General features: G+C 52.7%; 4 protein-coding genes across 4 annotated transcripts; 2 read left to right on the top strand and 2 right to left on the bottom strand.

Annotated features, from left to right (window-relative positions):
* Positions 1–49: 49 nt before the first annotated feature.
* Positions 50–7,695, bottom strand: IUM83_05007 (Voltage-gated Ion Channel (VIC) Superfamily; the record flags this gene model as incomplete). The annotated part of the gene is made up of 3 exons (XM_067929115.1): positions 50–114; positions 190–5,676; positions 7,044–7,695. 3 exons carry the CDS (start codon positions 7,693–7,695, stop codon positions 50–52), a joined length of 6,204 nt encoding a protein of 2,067 aa, XP_067794902.1.
* A 406-nt stretch (positions 7,696–8,101) lies between these two features.
* On the top strand, positions 8,102–15,020 carry IUM83_05006 (Voltage-gated Ion Channel (VIC) Superfamily; the record flags this gene model as incomplete). The annotated part of the gene is made up of 3 exons (XM_067929114.1): positions 8,102–9,019; positions 9,102–9,228; positions 12,166–15,020. 3 exons carry the CDS (start codon positions 8,102–8,104, stop codon positions 15,018–15,020), a joined length of 3,900 nt encoding a protein of 1,299 aa, XP_067794834.1.
* Positions 15,021–16,611: 1,591 nt separating this feature from the next.
* On the top strand, positions 16,612–18,120 carry IUM83_05005 (Amino Acid/Auxin Permease (AAAP) Family; the record flags this gene model as incomplete). The annotated part of the gene is made up of 1 exon (XM_067929113.1): positions 16,612–18,120. One exon carries the CDS (start codon positions 16,612–16,614, stop codon positions 18,118–18,120), a length of 1,509 nt encoding a protein of 502 aa, XP_067794901.1.
* Positions 18,121–19,160: 1,040 nt separating this feature from the next.
* IUM83_05004 (Amino Acid/Auxin Permease (AAAP) Family) lies at positions 19,161–20,157 on the bottom strand (the record flags this gene model as incomplete). The annotated part of the gene is made up of 2 exons (XM_067929112.1): positions 19,161–19,224; positions 19,343–20,157. 2 exons carry the CDS (start codon positions 20,155–20,157, stop codon positions 19,161–19,163), a joined length of 879 nt encoding a protein of 292 aa, XP_067794833.1.
* Between the last annotated feature and the right edge of the window lie 1,148 nt (positions 20,158–21,305).

Below are 21,305 nucleotides of genomic sequence, written 5' to 3'. Positions count from 1 at the left end.
AAAACTTGTCGCCATGACTGACATCAAACACGGTGGCGTGTTGTCACGATCACTCCAGCGACTCTATGTCCTCGTCTTGCAGCGGTGCGTACTTGCTTGACGAACCTCCTGCATCTGAAAAAAAGAAGATAAAACTTCTTGAGCTGATCTGCAAAATGCTGCCAGACATCAACAATATCCGTGTCGTACCTGTGCCACGTTTGCGAAGTACATGAACTGGAGGCGCGTTCTTGTTATCATCGGTCGCGAAACTCAGCGCGTTTTGCGAGTTCGCGCTCGCATTTTGCATGCTGAATACCATGGCTTCTTTCGTGTCGGCGCTTGGCGCCAACTGCTCCACCGGCCGACCCGTAGCAGCATCCACGCTTCGAATCCGCGAGGCGAAGCTACCCTGGTTGATTTGTCCTCGAAGGGGAACCGTGTCCGAAGACTTAGCTGTACGAGCTTCGGCCTGTTCTTGCTGGAGCGTCGACACGATCGCTTCAATGATGTTCGGGTCTTGCTTGTGCACGCTGTCTCCGTCCTTACTGGATTCACCATTAGCCTTGAGACGCCGATTACTGCGCGAAGAACCCCTTTCAACCAGTTTAGGCGTGACCTTGCTGTCGATGTTCAGGCCTTCGTGGTGTAAGTGATGGCGGAAGCTCGCGTTCCAGTCGAGGGGGTCGCTGGGCATTAGGATCTGCAGTAGCGGTGAAAATGCCGCATAGCAGTCCTTACCATCTTTCAGCACGCCGAACATCCTGTCCACGTGCTTCGGTAACTCTTTTTCTGTAATGTCGAGGTAGGTGAAGACTGGTTCCTTGTCGGTGTTATTGAGATCGCTATTGATTTCCTGGACGCTTCCCAGCTCGCTGACTGGTGTGTCAACTTGCGCCTCTGGCGCTGCTGAAGACGAGGATAACTTGGCGTGAGCTGCAACATTGAAAACTCGCATCCCTACATTCATCAAAGCAGTGATGCTAGGAGAATGGACGGGTATCTCTCGTTTGTGTCGCTTTCGTAACTCGTCTACCATCTCAAGCAACGCCTTCCCCCAGTTTTCCTCCATGTCTGGTTTCGAGCAGGCGACCAGGTTTTTCATCTTGAGGTGTTCGTAGGCGCACTCGCAGACCCGAAACGCTACGTGCGAGAACGGGTGCTTGTGTAACACCTCGACGAGATCCTCAGAGCTCAGAGAGAACAGGTCGCAGGCTCGAACACTGCGCACGGTGAAGGCACTGATCGCACTACCCAAAAGGCCTCGTTCACCAAAGAAGTCACCATTTCGTAGTCCGATGGGACGAGTAAGCGCTAGTAGTGAGCGACTGTGCAGGCGTAGGTGGCCGCGCAGCACGAAATACATGGCTCGCGCGATACTTCCTTCCACTACAATGTTCTCGTCCGACGGGTAACCCTCAAAGTGTAAATGCTCCACCAAGGTGTGCCTGAAAACCTCGAGCTCATCGGCCCCCTCCCAGCAGATCGGGGCGATGATTTTCTTGATAAACCAGTCAACAGGTTCCTTCGACACGTGCAGGACGCAAGCTGTTCGGATCGGGCGGGGCATTTCACCAAGAATCTCTTCATAGTTCACACCAGCGTGTGACGACCAAAGCGAGGTCATAAACGCGTGGGCGCGAGCTTTGAGCTGGTCGCTTACGCGTAGACGTGCCAGGTAAATCTCGATCGCGATGTGGTTCTTGCGAAAGTCCACCTCGAGACCGATATACGAGATAAAGAGACTGGCGAGCTCACCAAGAACGAACGACATGGTGATCAGACCAACGAAGGAGACTGCGATGTGGAAGGCATACAATGACGCGGTCTCGGGCGCGAGGTTTCGTGCTTTCTTGACAAACGTCGTGGTTGCGAAGAAGAGGCCCCGCAAGAAGCGGAGAGCGAGTTGGGAAGGCGACGGGTCCTCTGGATTGGAGATCACTAGTTCCTGGGAAGGAAGCCAATCGTCCCATTCCGTGCCAAAGCCCGCCTCCGTCGCCACTGCAAGGTAAGCACATGCCGCCCAATAAAGCATTAGCAAGTAGAGCAGGCAGATGTACCAAAAGCGTGTGACCTCGTAGGTGACACTGCGCCGATTGAGTTCGTCTAGGTAACTCACGACGTTAAAAATCTTGAGACAACGCAGCAATCGCAACGATGGACCGCTGTGAAAATCGGACAAGAAGCGCTGGAAAGGAATAGCTGCAATGGTATCCCATAACATGCGCTCCTTCCTGTAGGTAGCGCGTAAATCCTGCTCGTACAACTCCATAGACGCCGGCGATTCTCGTACGTGCCAACTGAACCAGATATCTACAATGAAAGCGAGCTCGCACAACAATCCAAAGGCTTTTATGATGACAGGTATCGGTGTAGCGCGATCCAGACCATCCATTGCAAGTTGGTACGGGGTCAAGATTGAGACGTACAGAATGCAAACTACCATGAATCGCAACCACGCCAAATGGAAATCGCTTTGCACTTCGGTGCCCTCTACTAGGCAATACAGTGGCGTGGTGATGTATCGTTCAAACCACTTGAGTACTGCTCGTCCAGCACTCGCGACCATTGCAGCATGTCTGCTCTCTCCGTCCTGCAACCGTACGTGCTGAAGTTCCTCCTTGATACGCTCAGCTCGCTGATTCAGGATGTCTGCCCTAGACAGCATTAAACCGGTCGCAGCATCCGTTCCACGATTCTGCTCCTCGCGTGAAAGCTGCAAAAGACGCGTTTGCTCGCGGTGAATATTCACGATGCGCATGACCTTCTCCTTCCACTCCGGGTAGCGGTCGAACACAAGCTCCAGCGACTCTCGAGACAGTTTGTACAGAATGCACGACGTTTGTGCCTGAATGTGGGCGTTGCGTTTGTTATTGGTAAAGAGTCCGTTTTCTCCAAAGTAGCTTCCAGCAGATATCGTGTTCACCTTTCGGAGTTGCTCAACAAGGCTGTTCCTCTTAACATTAGGGCCGCTCGAGCTTCTCCGAACGCCAAGCCGCCATAACTTGGCTGGTGCGGTACTTTTCGTAGTGTTATTTGGTCCTGTTGCCTTTTCCTTGATACCTGTTCCGTTGACACCAGTCGAGGTATTAACAACCCCCAAGGGCAGAAGCACGTCCAGTACCCCCGTGAAAACAAAGTACATATCACTGCTCTTCTCACCTAGTCTGCAAATGAACTCGCCTCGAGAGACCAGCACCTGCGTGAACTGGGAGACGAGCATGCGCGTGACGGAACCCTCCATGCCACTGAGGAATTCTACTTTCTCGATCATTCGCTTTAGGTGAACGAGTCGAATATCCGTGAGTAGTGAAGGTGGCAGGCAGTGAACCAGGATATGCTCTTGAGTGATCGTGTGGAAGCGCTTGAAGAGGAAAAACGTTTTGAGCCGCTCTTGAAGTGCGTCGGGGAGTTGAAAATGGTTCAGCATTTGACGAACCGCCCCCATCTTTGCGTTGAACTCCCTCGTCTCGGAACTTGTAAGCTCGATGATGTCAGTGAAGTTACCGATCACGTAGGCAAACAAGAAGAACCCCGAAGTCATGGTGATGACACTAAATACGCACTCTGCCGTGGTCTTGGGGAACTCTGGTTCACTCGAGGCCGACATGAGTCCAAACGACCAGTATAAAGACGCCATGTACTGCAGAATGTGTGGTGAGTGCTCTAAATGTGCTTGAGGCAGCCAGTCGTTGTCTCCGTATGCCGTCTTCTTCGCGGCAGGTAACAAGGTGCTGGTGAAATTGGGCACGGCCACCTTGGACGCGAAATTAAACCAGATGCAGGCTAGCACGTGCGACAGCATGAACGTGTAGTATAACAGTTTGAATAAACGCAACTCGGTTGTGCGCTTTAGGTAGCGTGTCTCCAGTGCGTGCAACTGACTGGGGACCTTGAACAAGCGCAACAATTTGTTGATGTTGAGTAGATCCCAGCGCTCATGCTCAGGCACACTCCAGTTTACAATGTATAGTGGCAAAAGTGCTGCGATATCCAGTGCGAACGCGCCTGATCTCAAGTATGCACGCTTGATGCGCTTCACATTCATCATTTTGTTGCCGAACTCGTGGAACCCAAGTCGAGATCGGATGTAGATGTCTAGAATGAAGCAAATCTCCATAAAAACCATGATAATGTCTGCAGTCTTGTGTCCATCTTCTAACGGAAAACACGACTGGAACATGACTAGAATCCACTGTGCAGTCATTACGATGAAAACCCACGTCTCCCACGTAAGAATAAACATTGAATCAGGATCGAACACAGTATTGTGGTGCCTCAGCGACCCGAAGATGGCGTTCCGAATGATAATGACCGTAGATTGGCGTCGAATGCGCCGCTGTACCTCTTTGCTCACTGCAGACTTGGCCAACTTGTTGTTAAGTAATCGTTTATCGAGCGTTAGCAGCTCTACTTTTAATGCCGGGAAAATCGCCTCCATTACGTGCAACTGGTCTCGTGAAACGAAGAGTAAGATGCAGCCACTATTGGCGCTCACGTGATCTGTATAACCTTCTCCCCGCTCCTGTTGCGTTAGCGCTGCCGTGCCAAAAAATCCCCCTCGAGGAACTTCCCGGGGTGGGCCGCCAGCAGTCACAACACACACCTCTCCTTCCAGCAGGAAAAACATCCCTGTGACGTAGTCACCGTGGCGATACACGATCTCTCCTTGACCGTACAAAATGAACTTCGCATTTTCCACCATGACCTCCTCGAGCTTATCGCGTACTGTGCGGATTCCCTTAAGAAGCGCTAGAGTCTGCAATACAGGCAAGCAAATGCTACGCAGCACATCTATTCGAACTGGCCTCGGTAAATCTGCCAGCAGCTCTCCAATGACAGCTCCACGGTGAGACGACCACCAATAGTCGAGAAATGACTTGACACGGTGATGAATAGCCAGTGGCGCATTCTGGCGACGCAGGAATAATTGAATTCTCGTGCTTGTTGCGAAGAATTCCTTCTGCTCGAATGCAGACGCGGTGAAGCGCTTTTGGACGTTGTCAACCACAATGGCCGTGATCAGAAACCCACTCAGCATCAGAAGAAGCGCTGCGATCAATTGCACGTCGGTGGCGGGCTCGAAGCTTTTGCCCGGTGATGCCAGCACTCCGACTGCGTAGTACAATGAGCGCGAATACTCCAAAGCGCTAGTCTCGCGAAGGGTGGTGATATTTGCTCGCTCATTGAAAACCGTGCCGTTGCAGTTTTCCAGGTTAGTGGCGTTGAGCCTGCGCAAACACAGATTCGTCGACGATATCCATGCTTCCTCCTCGTGTGGATTGAATCCCTCGATGTACGAGATCGTGAAGTGAATGCACGCAACGATGTGGAAGAGCATAATCAGCAACACCCCCAGTAGTGTGAGTTGCCGTCTGTTGTTCATCGGGTAAAAGTACTCGATCTCGCTTAAGTGTTTTTGCAGGTAGACCACGCGCAGAAGGCGTGGGAGCCGCAAAGCACCATACCTCGCCATGTGGAAGTATTCATACGGGAGTGCGCAAACGAGATCAAAGAAAAACGGTCCTTCAAAGTATCGTTTTGCACTACGCATGGGGTCCATGATCTTTTCGGAATCGAAAGTGTACGACAAACTAAAGTTGAGCAAAATGTCGACGTACAGACCGAACGTGAAAGTCATGTCAATCGTTTGGGTTGCCCATGAAGGGTATTGCCACAACGGGAACACCATTTGAACTGGAATCATTAGCCACGTATAACACAGGTTTAGTTGGAGCAGGACGAGCCACCACAAGCGACCTTGCGATTGATGATCGATGCACTTCTCACGCAGGATGTATCTCCAAATGCCACGTCTCGGTTGGGCGAGTGACTCTGCGGATGGAGATATATTGCGCATGGAGTGGTCTCTTGAAATGCTATGATTCCCCGTTGAAAGGGGCAGCGCACGTTGCGAGTCCACTGGATCCACTTGCGTCGGAATCACCAGACTGCGCCTTCTTGCTGGCATCAGAGCATCGGAAAGGCTTCGTCTCGAGTTGAAATCTCCATTCATCGTCAAAACTCGAGTCAAGGTACTGGTTATTGCCGAAGTGCCTGCCGCAAGCCCAGCGGAAATCGAGTTGCTACGACCAGCAGTTTTAACGGCAATCGATGCATTCGGAGATACGATGCTATCAACAATGTAGTTACTGCCCCCTTGCATATCTCTCAGAGCTGCTTCGACGTGTGCGTCAATCATCATCGCACATCTGGGATAGCCATCAAGCACTCGTTCGCAGTGGAACCGCGACAATTTGTAGAGAATCGCATAAGTGCTCGACATGACTGCTGCAGTGCGCTTTATCGTGGAGAACACCGACAATTCACCAAAGCAAGCTCCTTTGCGGATTTCGCGCACAGTCACCGACTTAATCACGACGGCTAGGACACCCGAGTGGACGATGAACATGGCGTCTCCTTCATCCCCCGCCGAAAACAGAGTCGTCTGCGCAGGAATTGCGATCATTTCCAGCAAACTCGTCATCGCCACGATAAATTGGTCACTGCATCCTTCAAAAATCGGGATTTGGGCTATGGCCGACTTCAGCAGTTCCACCTGGATATCGTTGGCTACCGATCTACACAACCTCTTTGCTGCCTCGCGGTCATTGGACTCAGCATCTGTATAATACCGCTATCGGACATTTAATAAATCATATCAGTGTTTTCACGCTCCGGTAGCATAAAGTAAAAAAAAAAGTGTACCCGCAGATACTCGACCGCTTGGGCTTGCTGGCTTTCGGGAACTCGGTGAAAGGACAGAAGATGTACAAGCTGGTTGATCCGCGCCTCGACGGCTTCGGAGTGGCCGCTTTCGCACTTGGAAATCACGAAAATGGTTGCAACCAGTGTCGTGAACATCGAAAACCCGCAGAGAGCGACGAACGTCGTGAATAAAAACTCGCTGATGTGACGGGGTAGTTCTCCCTCAAAGAGACCTGTCATGATTCCGATGCTCCAAAAGAGTGAGCTCAAATACTTCGTGTGCAGTGGGTGATGGCTTTCCTCCTCCGGAGGTAGCCAGTGATTTGATTGATTCTCATTGTAGCCAAAGCTATAACGTATGCATGCCAACACGTGCGCCATGTACCCCATGGACATCACCACCTTGAGCAGTTTCAGCGCGACGAAATTCTTCGCGTAGAGCTCGTCGAGGCTCGAAATGAATTGGCCCAGTCGCAAGCACCGCACAAACTTGAACAGTGAAAGCCTCACCACCATGTTGTCACCGGAGAAGAAGGCCTGTACTGGAAGAATGGCGATCACGTCCGTCGCGAAATGGTACGAGTGGAAGTATCGTCGCCGCGTGAGTTTCTTGTCTCGAACGAGGTTCCCGTCCGAGTAGAAGCCTGTGTGTGCTCGCACGTAGAAATCTACCAAGAAGGCGCTTTCAGACACTAGCGCCACGACGAACTCTGCGTTGGCCGTCACGACGACGTGAGGTTGGAACGATAAGAAGTAGGGGACCATGAACATTTGATAGAGTAGACACAGAAGCAAAATGTGCTCCCACGCCCTCACAGCGCGAGATTTAGGGTCGAAGGCGTCCGTGACGTCGTCGTCCAAAAGTGATCTCGCTCGGTTCTGGAGCGAGAACGCGTCCAAGACCTGCTCTAACGACCGTCGACCCACTGAGAGACTGGCCAGCGATCGCCGTCGACCTTGAGATACACTGCCGCCCTCCACGCGCCGCACGGCGTACCCGCTAATCATGCTCATGATGGATTAAATAAATGGTGCTGTTCGGCCATACGCGTGCTCGTATAATTGAGATGGAGGTTGCGAAGGTGGTCCGTGTGACGCCCGCAGTCCTCGCCAGGCAAACACACCACCAAATAGAACTTCGCCAGCACGAAACCAACTTGTGTTCGAGAAGCTATCTATCTCCGTCCTCCGAATTAGTTCGGGGGCGGGTCATTCGCCTTCGGCGATCAACCCACTGCAACCAGTTCCGACAGCATGCCCATTGTCGAGCGCTAAGAGAATCCACTCAAATCCGACACAGACACCTTCGAGTGGACAGGGCAACACCTCTCTAACTGCTACGGAACCTCCATTGAACGATCTCAAAACCTGGGCGGCGCTTCGCCAGTAAAACCACAGACCGCGTGCCATCACGATGCCGGCGTCACGACTTCGATCCCTGAGTGTGCCGGCGATACTCGACGAGATCATTATTCGCCCGTCGAGACGCGCCCGAGATCCTCAGGCAGCAAGCTTCAAAGTATGGCATCAAGTGCTGCTGGTTAGTCTACTGTACGAGTTTGCAACCATCCCGTTCATCATCACGTTCCAGCCCAGCGTTCCGCTGTGCGACAACGCCGCTGCTATCGTATTCTACGTGGTTGAATTCTTGTTTCTGGTCGATTTCTACGTCAAGTTCACCACGGGCTTCTACAAGGACGGCAACCTGGTCAACGACATCAGGGTCACCCACGCAAGGTATCTCAAATCTCGGGAGTTTGCGGTGGATTTATTCGCCATCATCCCGTTTTCCACGCTACCGGTGCGGTTGTCGACGTCGACGATGGTCTTAGAAGTCCACAAGGTGCTCCGCGTGTACCGAGTGCCGAGATACCTGTCGACGGTGGAGGACGTCTACGTTCGCCACTTTGAACTTTTGAAGCTGTCCAAGCTGCTGGTCGGCGTCGTGCTGCTGTCGCACTACATCGCATGTATCCGCTTTTCTTTCGGGTATGATGATCACCACAACAACGACTGGCTGCCTTCGCCTCCTGAGCACGCAGCTACGACGCGTACGCAATATCTGATGTCCATGTTCTGGGCGTTCGGTCTCCTGACCGGTCTCTTCGAAGGAGAGCTACCTCACAATATCAACGAGTTCTGCTTTACGATCGCAGTCGCCATTTGCGGATTTTCAGTATTCACGTCCCTCTGCGCAACGTTTTTCTTGATCTCCAAGTGCGAGGCCACAAACTCCGAGGTTTCTGAAGCGCGAATTACGCAGCTCAAGCACATTTTAACCTTTCATCGCGTTCCTGATCACGTGCGGGACCCGATCATCGAGTATTTGAGAGTACGTAAGTTGTACACTATACGTATACTATCTAACTGCTGGCTAACTTATTACGTTGTCTTTCTTACATTTCGCACCGCAGCACTACTACACGGGTACAGACACAATCGATCGCGAAGTGACCAAGCTTTTGTGCCCCTCCATCGGCAAAGATGTCCAGATTGAGCTCTTGAGGGGAGTGATAGCAAAAATCACCGTGTTCTCCAGCTGTAAGGCTGAGTTTATCGAACTGTTAACGTCACTGCTTGAGCGAATATCCCTACCGGCTCAGTGCACGCTCTTCAGCATAGGAGACCCCGGCGACGCCATGTACATCATTCATGCCGGAGTGCTGGACGTCATCGGAAGGAAGGCGAAAATCCGAGAGCTTCGGAAGGACGACTTTGTTGGCGAACTTTCATTGTTTTCGAGCTTTCCTCGTTCTGCTACTGTGGTAACCAACACATATTGCGTCCTTTACAAGCTTTCACGATTTCATACCGAGTTGGTTCTTGATTCCTATCCGACTGCTGCGAACGGGATAAAGAAGATTGTTGATGCAATAATTGAGAAGACGCGGGTGAAGAGTACGTTTGCGCCTGTGGAAGAAAGACCGTTGATCAAGCCGCAAAGAATGAACAGTAAAGAAAATCTGAAGAGCACTACTCAAGCGGAAGTTTGGACAGGAATGACCGCAGCTGCAAAAAAGAAGACAAGTGTTGTGATTCCGACGCTGTTCCACCCCAACTCACCAATAGAGGAAATCAGTCCGCCAATGACCACGGAGATTTCGCAGCCACCTGTACGGCGTCGACCGCGCCTCCTTCTTCAGCGAGTTTTAAGTATGAAAAAAAAGCGCTTATCAGACGCGATGAAAGATGTGTACGATGAATACACGGCTCCTCGAATTGATACCATTGCGCCGAAACCTTGGTGGACAGCTCTGCTTCTGAAGCAAGGACTGGCATGTAATGATCCCTTTCGAATCGCTTGGATCATTGCGTTGGAGATTGTATTAATATTTAACTGGTGCTCGATCCCGCTACAACTCAGCTTTCCAGCTTTTGACAACGTAGATTGGTTCGTTTATGTGATGAACGGTGCTGCCGATGCAGTTCTCTGGGCAGACATCTACGCGAATTTCAACCTGGCATTCGTCCAGGCCTCCGAAACCATTCGAGATACGACCAAGAGTGCGCCACGATACTTGCGGGGAGCTTTTGTTTTTGATTTATTATTCGCCCTGCCATACGAGGTTTTTGCACGCCCCGCTTTGCATTGCTTAGCTCGCGTACCGCGTCTACTAAGGTGAGTGCATGTGATACATAAAGCGATAAACGCCAAGAAAAAATTAACAGATGCTTTTGATCGCAGAGTTTGGCGCGTCCCAGGGCATTTCCATGAAGTAGACGCAATTTACCCCCTTCGCAGCAAGCATCGACTCATACTGTTTGCTGTGCTGTTGTTTCTACTGATCCACATCGGAACCTGTCTGTACTTCAGCTTCACCTCTTTTGTAGGATTCAGCGACGAAGAAGAAGGGTGGTTGTTGTACCATGACGTTGAGCTTCAACGCATCAACGAAACGCATTTTCTCGGCTACGGCAATATCATATACAAGCTCGACGATCCAGAGCTCGAGCATATCGCCACGATGCAGTACTTGCGCTCCTTTTACTTCGCAACCCACAAGTTCACTGGTTTGGGCAAAGGCGTTGAACCCGAAAATGACCTGGAGTACATTGTGGCTCTGCTATTCATGTTGAGTGGGTTTGTCATCACCGCTATCGTGGTGGATAATGTTCAAAAGCGATTCACTGCATCAGCACACGAAGAAAAGGAGTTTTTTGCCATTCGATCTCGAATCCAAGGGTTTTTGCGCCACCAGAACATGCCGTTCGCAATCCACCACCGCGTCAATCTGTTCCTCGATTTTTGGTGGGCGTCACATCGCGGCACATCCGTTAATGAGCTGTTGACTGAACTTCCGGTCTCCTTTAAAACGGAAGTGCTGCGAAGCATATATTTGCCAGCTTTGCAGACGTTGTCCCTCCTGACTGGGGTTCGCCAGGTTTTGACTAATCTGGAGGACACGCTAGTCGAGAATGCTGTGATGATGTTATTCGGCCAAGGTGAGTATATCTATCGGGCGGGTGATAACGCGCGTGGGCTGTACTTCTCGCTAGAAGGACTTGTAGTCCTGGAAACGAGTGATAGACGGACCAAGGTATCACGCGGAGGGTATTTCGGTACAGAAGTTGTGAGTGTTGCCACAATGCAAGCAGGGTATACGGAGGACGCGATAGCTCAAAGTGGATGCGTTGTCATTTTCCTATCGAGAGACGCGCTTCACAAGCTTTACTCGACTTTTCCGCCGTTCCCATCACAGCTGCTCCAGCTTGAAAGTCGACTGCTTCACACGAAGCTTGCGAAATCGGCATTCACCAGCCAGGACTTTCGTCAGTACTCGAAAACTGTGGGCCGTGTGTGTTTACTATCGAGGCAGGAGCGAGCCATTGACCCCGATTCCAGATACGTGATTTTGTGGGAAACGTGGCTGTCAATTGCTATGACCGTGCAGTGGACTCACGTCCTGATCAATATTTGCTTTGGTGCCCTTGTCGAGTCCTCCACTACAACAGACGGAATCACGATAGCACTGGAAGTCTCTTTCGTCGTCGATGTTTATGTTCGTTTATGGCTTGGGTATCGCGAGTTCGGTAATAAGGTTATGGACTTGAAAGCGATCCGTCGGCGTTATCTCCGTTCGTGGTATTGCATCGTGGACGTCGCCGCGTTGCTCCCGCTATTCATGATCAATTGGTTACCCTCGGTCAAACGCCGAGAGCTCTTCAATCTCAACAAAGTAGTGCGATTGCTGAAAGTGCCCAACCAGTTCCGAGCCTTAGAGCAGCGGTACATCAAATTTACGAGCGAGCTGCGCATGATGAAGCTGGTTTACTATACGTTTCTAGCCACCCACATCCTGGGCTGTATATATTTCGACTTCGCTTTTCACGCGTCAGGCCTCCACAGTCTAGTGCTCGGGGAATCATCCGCCACTAGCTTCGGGGAGAACTCTTGGTCCCTTCCAACGTCTTTGGAACACGCTTCGTTGCTTCACCAGTACTTCGCTTCCAACTTCTGGGCGTTCGGCATCATGTCAGCTTCGAACACGGGCGAACTCCCCCAAACTGCATCGCAGTGCCTACTTACGATCATCACGCTTATCATCGGCTTCTTCTTGTTCGCGTACGTGATTGGAAACTTCACGGACATTATCGAGCTCTCGAACGCCGAGCACCGCGAATTCAACACAAAGTTGGGGTCGATTCGCCGTCTTCTGGTGCACTTTAAGCTGCCGACAGGACTGCAAAACAAAATCAAGACGCTCTTGTTTTTCAAGAGATTCCACTCCATCACGCAGGAGGAGGTGCTTGAGCGTTGGCTGCCCCCTCCGCTTATGACGGATATTCGGCTACTGAACTTGAATCCCATGATCGAGAAGGTGCCGTTCCTCAAGGGCATGAACGCGTCCATCACTCGAATGCTGGTGGCTCAGTTCAAGCAGGAACTGATGCTTAAGGAGGAATACGTGTACAGGTTCGGCGATGACGGCACGGATATGTACTTCGTATTCAGGGGAGTTCTCAGCATGTTCACACCGAAGCGAAAAGGTGCACTGGGCGATTCATGCCGGTCGGAAGGAATCCTCGAGTTCGCTCGGATGAGGCCGCTGCAAAAGGTCAACGACATATCTGCAGGAGATTTCTTTGGGGAGAACGCGCTGTTTGCAGACGCACCTCGAACGTGCTCGGTCCGTTGCAAGTCGTCGTGCATACTCTACTCCCTGTCCAGGCATTCTTTGGAGATGGTGTTCGACTTGTTTCCAGAATGGAAAACATACGTGCTCCAAACCGCAAAGCTCCAGCAAAAAGAGATGAAGCAACGCGGGAATTCGATCACAACTCTAGTGCGCAGTTTTAACAGCTCTCCTGGATTGAAACCCATCGAGATTGCTCAGCCACCCACCGGGAATATTCAAGGTGCGTTCGTATCTCCAGGAAGCTGGTGGTGCTCCCTAAACTGGATTAGCAGTTTGTCAGCCGTCTTGGAGACGCAGAGCCCGGAACATATTATTTGGCTGCGTATTGTGACTGCGAGCACGTTCTACGTAGCCTTCATGCTGCCGAGTTGTGTTGCTTTCGATGCATGCAGGGCCTGGAGCGGACTCTCTCTGGGTGCCAATACGCTCGAAGTTCTTAGCTTCATCGTGTTCGTGGTGGATATTTGGGTCAATTTGCGGTTGAAACAAACGGAGCTCGAAATGGAGCTGTATGAGGTTGACATCCGCAAGTCCTATCGACACAACAGATTGGCAGTTGACATTATCGCAGCTCTTCCCATAAAATATCTGTTCTACATGTTCTCCCCGCCAACGGAAGTTGCCTGGCTCAGTGTGAACAGATGCGTTAAGGTGCTCAACGTCGCGCACTACATGAACGAGATCCATCGACAGAGTGTTTCGTACGAGTCGGGTCGCCTCCAAACTATCTCGCTGCTCTACATGTTGGTCATTTACTGGGGCGCGTGCGTCTACTTGATGTTCGCGGACCTCGAAGGCTACAGCACGGAATGGAACTCGTGGTTCCCGTCCACAGAGCTCGACACGGACGAGAACTCGCCATTGTCCATCCTGTACCTCCGTTTCCTCCGCGGGTTATTCTTTGCAGTCACTGCGTTCATCAAGAAGGGGCGGACGTTCATGCCGGAGGGCAACGGCTTCATGTTCGCCGACATCGTGTGCTTCTTAGGCTTGATGGTGATGGCGTTCATGGTCGGTGAGCTCGCCAGCCTCTTCATCTCCTCGATCGACAACGAAGTCAACTACCGCAAGAACCACATCGCCGTGGAGCACACCATTGCCCGGTGGAAGGTCAGTCCAGCGCTCAACGCACGGGTACACGTCTTCCTGTCCAACCTGTGGTCCTCTCACCGTGGTGTTGCCTACCAAGAGGTATTTAGCACACTACCCCCGCAGATTCGTCGAGAAACCGTGCTGTACATTGTCGAATTGCCGCTCCAAGCTTTGATATTCAAAGTCTTCCGTCCTCTAGCGCAGGGCGATGGCCCCAGTCTAACACGACTCACCCAGGCTATCGCAGACCAACTACGGTTCGACAGCTATCCCAGCAGGGAGTATGTGCTGCAGGAAGAGCGGATGCCGGAGGGAGTTTTCTTCGTAGTGTCTGGTCATTTGTTGGCGACTACGAAGACTCGAGGCCCTGACCAGCCAGTCGCGCAGTACACAAGGGGCGACTACTTCGGAGAACGCGCCATCCTCACCCACTCCATGAGCAACACCTCGGTCCAGACGCAGATGCCGTGCGACCTGTTCCTGCTGAGTACTCACAGTCTCATTAGCATTCTGAGCGCCGACGAGTTCTTTTCGATCGTTCAGATCGCGGTCGAAGGCCTATTTCACGCGCTGCAGCGCCAGCAGAGCAAGCAGGGAGGCCCCTCTCCATTCCCGATGACCCCTTCCGTCTGGGAGCAGTATTTGCGGAAGGTGTTCCAGCGACAACAACTCAAGTGGGCGCTCAGCAGCAACTTCTCCGACGGAGATTCTTCGAGCGCATCCAAAGGCGAGGTGCTCTGGAACAAGCTGCTCACCAGCATCCTCGATAACAGCGACGCCACGCTCTCGTGCTTCCAAGCGTTCCGCCCCTTTCTGGAGATGGCTGGGCCCAAGGGCGAGCTCTTCGACCGAAGGGTGCCTCTGCGGCGTGTTGCGAACGGTCTGGCCAACTCGCGCAAGAAGCCTGGGGAGAACTTCCGCTCGCTCGCTCGCCAGATCGGCATTGCAGCTATAAGCACGAAAAACCGTGTGATTCCGATGCTGCACGGGAGTACACCCAGCTCAGCCTCCCGAGCCAGCTCCGTTTCGCGGGGCAAAGACCGCTCCTCGCGGTGGTTCACCGAGAGATCGCAGCGCATTCACGACCAGCCCAGCGGGGCGTAGCTGTGCAGGTGTAGTTCAATACGTACTTCCATTCTACGCAAGTCGTTGGCTCGGAGTCAAATCGCGGGAAATACAGTGATGATCGAGAGAGTTTGCAACGCTGCACGGACGTCTGGCAAGGTAGATTCGGAGGCTGCAGTGAGTGGGGGGGGCTAGAGCATCTTTAAACAACAACACGGCAGTTCACGAACCCACGAATCCGATCGCAAATTTGTGTAGTGTAGTTCTTTGAAGATATCCTCTTGAACTCAGTTACAGCGACCTAAATACATGTATACTGATGCAATCGCAATGATGCAGTTGAAGCTGGCGAACCAACTTGCGAATCGCGTCGGGTAACCCAAAAAATATACTTGTTTTACCTTCCTAGTCATCTTGTCACCGTGTGGGGGTCATCACGTTAAGCGCAACCGGGGGCTTAAGGCGGCAGCGTTTCCGGTAGGCCGAAAAAACTCGTTGAAGTTGGTTCTCAGATATATACGGAGGACAGGTGCGGGATGGCTTTGCATCCGGCCTGGCTGATATCCAGGGTTTAACGTGTCAGTTTGATCTGCGTTGGTTCTCGCTTCGCCTCACGAACGAGCAGAACATGTAGTCTTCAATTCCAAAGGACTTCTCTGTTCTGAAGGATTTATGGTCGAATGCACTCAAGTGACTGTAGCGCTCGACAATCGGTGGTCGGCGGGGCCGTCAGCGCGGAACAGCGTTCCCACCAACAAAGCTGGTTTCTACACGAACACGGGCTATCATATGATATGCCGGCCAGCTGGCGTGTTGATGAATGCGTAATACACATAGAGGGCTTTGCAAGTTTTCCTTGAGCTGCTGTGTATGCTTCGTTCAGAGTGTATCCTAAATGTTATTCACTCTCGCTACGTTTTCGCTTCTAAACAATCTAGACCGAGAGGATTAGACGAGTGGCAGCACTATAATACAATTTGTACACACACAGCGGTGTTCGTCCTCGACGGTCGATACAGGTTAGCAAGTTTTGCCGCAACCTGCGTACATAACTCCCTATGTTCAGCTGGATCGGCTCAGTGAGCCGAAGCAAGCAGGCAGTCACGCTTCCCGGTGCTACATCCGAGCGATGTGCTCGTTGCCCTAGCGGATCCGCTGATGTGCTTTTTCGTGGGATTAATGGCGGTACCGCGGTGATTAACGCCTGTATCGCCCGAACATTTGACGACGACGCCCGCGTCCTCGTGTGCAATACCCGCCTCAAGCAAACAGAAATCCAGACGTGAGCCGGAGTAGCAGCGGGCATCCCCACAGCAGGTCCAAGCCATGTGCGTCCTCATGTCAACAAGTCTAGCGGAGACCGTGGAATCGTGGCTGGGGCCTCAAGGCTCTGCACTGCAGCAGGTCTCGCTCTTATCCCGCATGGGGCGATTCATCTGCTTTGACAAAGGTCAGCAACGTCTTTGTGCGCGAGTTCCTGCAGTGCATCCTCAACGTCGAAGTTGCAGCGCGTTCCGTTCCGCGAGCGGGTCGACCAAGAGTTCATTCCCAATTCCACCGCCTCCGACGCAGGTCCCGCACTCCGCTCCACCCCTTTCAAGACCCACCTGCCTCGGATCCGGACTTCACCATGTCGAAAGGACCGTTCCTCACCGGCGAGGACTGCAAGTCAGCCTTCAACCTCTTCTGCTGCATCTACGGCATTGGAACGCTTGGTATGCCGGGTAACTTCGCTCGCGCCGGTCCGACGATCGCTGTAATCGCCATGGCCTTCATGGCGTTCGCCAACATCTACTCGTCTATCACCATGTCCAAGGTCATGCTGCTGGCGCCCCGGTCCGTCAAGACCTTCGGCGACCTGGGTGAATGGAGCATGGGCATGACAGGCCGCTGGCTGTGCGTCGTCTCGCAAATGGGCTCCTGCTTGTTGATCCCGTGCGTGTTCCTGGTGCTTGGCGGCCAGTTGCTCGACGGTCTCTTTTCCGGGGCCTTCAGCCAGTCCACCTGGACCATTTTGATGGCTCTCATGGTGATGCCCGTGTGCCTGGTGCCCACGCTTAAGGAAGGTTCAGGCGCTGCCTTTGCCGGCTGCATGGGCACGATCATTGCTGATATTATCGGCGTTGCAGTGGTCATCCACGGCATGCGTGGCCACCCGGACGTGCCGTTCCCGGAGCTCAAGTTCTCTCAAGTCGCTGGTGTGTTTGGCAACTTGTCGCTCGCCTACGGTGCCGGTATCGTCATCCCCGACCTGCAGCGCCAGCACAGCGACCCCACACGCATGCCTCGTGTGGTTGGTGTCACGGTCGCGTTCGTGTCGTGTTTGTTCCTCGTGCTTGCCAGTACGTCGTACTCGGCTGTGGGCTGCCAGATCTCGGGCAACCTGCTCTTCACGATTTACCCGCACAAGGAGACTGGTCTGACCTCGCTGGGATTTAAGCCGAAGTGGGGCATTGTGGTGCTGGCCTACCTGTTCATGCAGCTTCACATCACCATCGCCTTTTCGGTGATCCTGAACCCGGCCTTCTACATCTCGGAACGTCTGCTGCTGGGCATGCACAAGGTCAAGAACGAGGAGCTCGAGAACGGATTCGGCTACGATGAGTCGGCCACCCCCGCGCAGGTTGCCAAGCACTCGGACGCCGGGGTTTCCGGCGCGAACAACTCGGTGGTTCACGAAAACCGCCGCTCAAAGATGTCGTACGTGTCGGTGGCTGACTCGGAGAGGGTGCACAAGGACGATGAAGAGGAGGAGGCTGCGGAATACACCGGCGCCAACGTGATCAAGTACGTCGTGCTGCGTGTCGCCATTGTTGTCATCTTAGTGATTCTGGCCATTGTCTTCAAGGACCACTTTTCAGAGTTCGCCGACTTTGTGGGTGCGTCGTGCATTACGATGAACTGCATCCTGCTGCCGATTGTGTTCTACCTCATCAAGGCGTGGGAGCGTGTGCCGGTGTACGAGAAGGCTTCTGCCATTGTGGTGGTTATCGTGTGCTTTATCCTCGGATGCTACGTCACGTACACCACTGGCAAGGCACTCTTTTCCCCCACTGAGAACGACGCTGAGTTCCCGTTCTGCTCCGCCAAGTACGAGAACACCATCTACTACAACTACACTGCCGAGCACGAGGGTTAGACGTCTCTCAGTTAGACATGTACGTGCACGTAGAATCTCTGCCTTGAATGACATATTTTTTTTGCTTTCGAAACTGAGTGTCTTAGCACCTTATGTCTATCTAGAGATAAATGGTTACAGGATTTCATCTTCCCGAAGTAGTGACGAAGTGTGCTCTGGGCATCAGCACTGAGCTACTTTCCCGACGACCTACTACAACACTGGATGAATGGAGCTGCACATGCAGAAGGCGAAAATTACAAAGCGGCTTAGTCCTCACCACACCCACGAAGGGTGACAGCTTGCAGACGACGCAAACGAGAGGAGGCAGGAACTTTGTGTTGGAAGTCGGTAGAATATCTAAGTGACTACAACACAAACAAACAAAAAGTAATGACAGAGTTAATGAGTGGATTCACAAGATATCTGTATGTGGTTTTGGTAACAAAGTATCGAGGATATTACCACGCATGAAAAAGATTGAGCAACGACGATCAAACAAACGTGGTCTCAGCAGCTTTGTAATAAAGTGACGGTATCGGCCTAAGCACTTGCCTATGTCTCGTGAGCAGCCGTGTAGTTGTAGTAGACCTTGTTTTCGTACTCGGAGTCGCAGTACGGGAACTCGGCGTCGTTGGTCGTGGGGAAGAACAAGTCCTTGCCGGTGGTGTACGTGACGTAGCATCCGAGCACGAAGCAGACGAACAGCACGATGCTGCCAGCAACCTTTTCGTAGGCCGGAACGCGCTCCCACGCCTTGACGAAGTAGAACAAGATAGGCAGGAGGATGCAGTTCGTCGTAATGCACGACGCACCCACAAAGTCGGCGAACTCCGAAAAGTGGTCCTTGAAGACAATGGCGAGAATCACCAAGACGACAACAATGGCGACACGCAGCACGACATACTTGATAGCGTTGGCGCCAGTGTACTCGGCAGCCTCTTCCTCCTCGTTGTCCTTGTGCACTCGCTCGGAGTCGGCCACCGAGACAAACGACATCTTGGAGCTACGACGCACCGGGTGGCTGACACTGCCGTGTCCGGCGTTCGAGTGCTTCGTCGTCAAGTCAGCGGGTGTAGCGGATTCCTCGAAACCGAAGCCGTTCTCGAGCTCCTGGTTCTTGACCTTGTGCATGCCCAGCAGCAGACGCTCAGCGATGTAGAAGGCCGGGTTCAGGATGACCGAGAAGGCGATAGTAATGTGCAACTGCATGAACAGGTAGGCCAACACAACGACGCCCCACCTCGGCTCGAAGCCAAGCGATGTCATGCCCGTGGTGCTGTTCGGGTAGATCGTGAAGAGCAGGTTGCCCGAGATCTGGCAGCCCACTGCCGAGTAGGCAGTGCTCGAGAGGATCAAAAAGAGGATCGATACGAAGATGACGGTCACGCCGACAACGCGGGGCATGCGGCTCGGGTCGCTGTGCTGGCGCTGCAGGTCGGGGATGACGATACCGGCACCGTAGGCGAGCGATAGGTTGCCAAACATGTTGGCCACCTGCTCAAACTTCAGGTCCGGGAATGGCACGCTCGGGTGCCCCCGCATGCCGTACATCACGACCGAGACACCGATGATATCAGCGACGATGGTTCCAAAGCACCCAGCGAAGGCCGCTCCAGAGCCCTCCTTGAGTGTGGGGACCAGGCACACGGGCATCACTAAGAGAGCCATGAAAACGGTCCAAGTGTTTTGGCTCCACGCGCCTGGGAAGAGGCCGTCGAGCAGTTGACCTCCGAGGATCAAGAACACGCATGGGATCAACAGGCAGGAGCCCATTTGCGAGATGACGCACAGGTAGCGACCGGTCTTGCCCATGCTCCATTCACCGAGGTCACCGAACGTGTTGACCGAGCGGGGAGCGAGCAGCATGACCTTGGACATTGTGATCGACGAGTACGTGTTGGCGAACGCCATGAACGCCAAGGCGATGCAAGCGATCGTGGGCCCAGCGCGAGCGAAGTTGCCGGGCATACCAAGCGTTCCAATGCCGTAGATGCAGCAGAAGAGGTTGAAACACGACTTGAGATCCTCGCCGGTGAGGAACGGTCCCTTCGCCATGGTGAGCGGAGTGTCGAACTGTGCAGGGGAGTTGCTTGTGTTGGAGGCGGCGAAAGTGAAAATGAGCAAGAACTGTCGACCCCAACACAGGCTGCCACTTCGTCTGCTCAGCATTTAACTACACATACTTCAGGCGTACACTGTATCCGCACATGCATGCCCGTGTGTGAGCCAGGGCCTGTATTCTTCAACATCGTTTCAAGTGCCCGCTGCTCCGGCTCAATGAGGCGGGCTCTGTACTTTCGAGTCGCGGTGCGGCGTAAGCTGTGATGCTCTAAGCACACATCTAACTTCTGAATCTCTAGTATTTCGTTCCCGAAAGTTTAGCGCTGGTCATTTAGGAAATTGAAACAGCGCTATTGGCGTTTGCCAGTATCTGGCTAAGCTCAGTTCGAGTTGTAGAAGTCGACGCTTTAATCCCTCGCGGCGGAGTAAGAGGAACAGCAGCATGTATAATACTCCTCTGGTCCTGCCGCTGAAGTCGAGATCGAGCAAAAGTTCGCGGGCAGGCTACAGAACTCAAATCTCTTGCAGCACATCGTTCGGAAACAGCAGGCTGAGCCTTTTGGCTTCGAGCCGCCAGCATCTGACTTTGGAAAATCACGTGTTCGAGAAGCGTTGCGGAGGAACGAGGTCACAACGACTCGACGGAGGCAAAGCCGAGTGCTCCATGCCGACGCATGACTCGAGTCTAACGAGGAATTTCGTGCGAGAAGCGTGGAAGTTGTATACAGTGTGCAGTGGGGACCGATACGGGTGATCCATCGGATGCAATTGCTGTTCGCTCCGACTTCGGAATCCACTTTGCAGCCGCAGTGCAAAGCTTTCGAGCATCGTCCTCCGTATCTCTGCTAACCAAGGTGAACATTTCGTAATCAGGAGCAATTGTACACGGCGCGTTCAGCGCAAAAGCACTCTTGGCATGGATCGGATCGGGCTGGTGTACCGTAGGTGCATCCGTATCTGAAAAGTTTCAGTGAAAACACGATGACAAATTATTGCTTGGTCGTAGCAGGGCTCGTGTTGTGAGTACAGTATGTATTATAGTTGTATATGCCGTTGTAAACCATGGTGATCCGGTAAGCAACATGAAATCTCCATACCAGGTCGAACTAGTATTTCCCAGCGTGTACCGGTACGTGTAGCAC

The sequence above is a fragment of the Phytophthora cinnamomi genome (genome assembly GCF_018691715.1).
Source record: "Phytophthora cinnamomi strain GKB4 chromosome Unknown Contig23, whole genome shotgun sequence".
Lineage (NCBI taxonomy): Eukaryota > Oomycota > Peronosporomycetes > Peronosporales > Peronosporaceae > Phytophthora > Phytophthora cinnamomi.
This window is presented reverse-complemented; position numbering and strand designations above follow the sequence as displayed.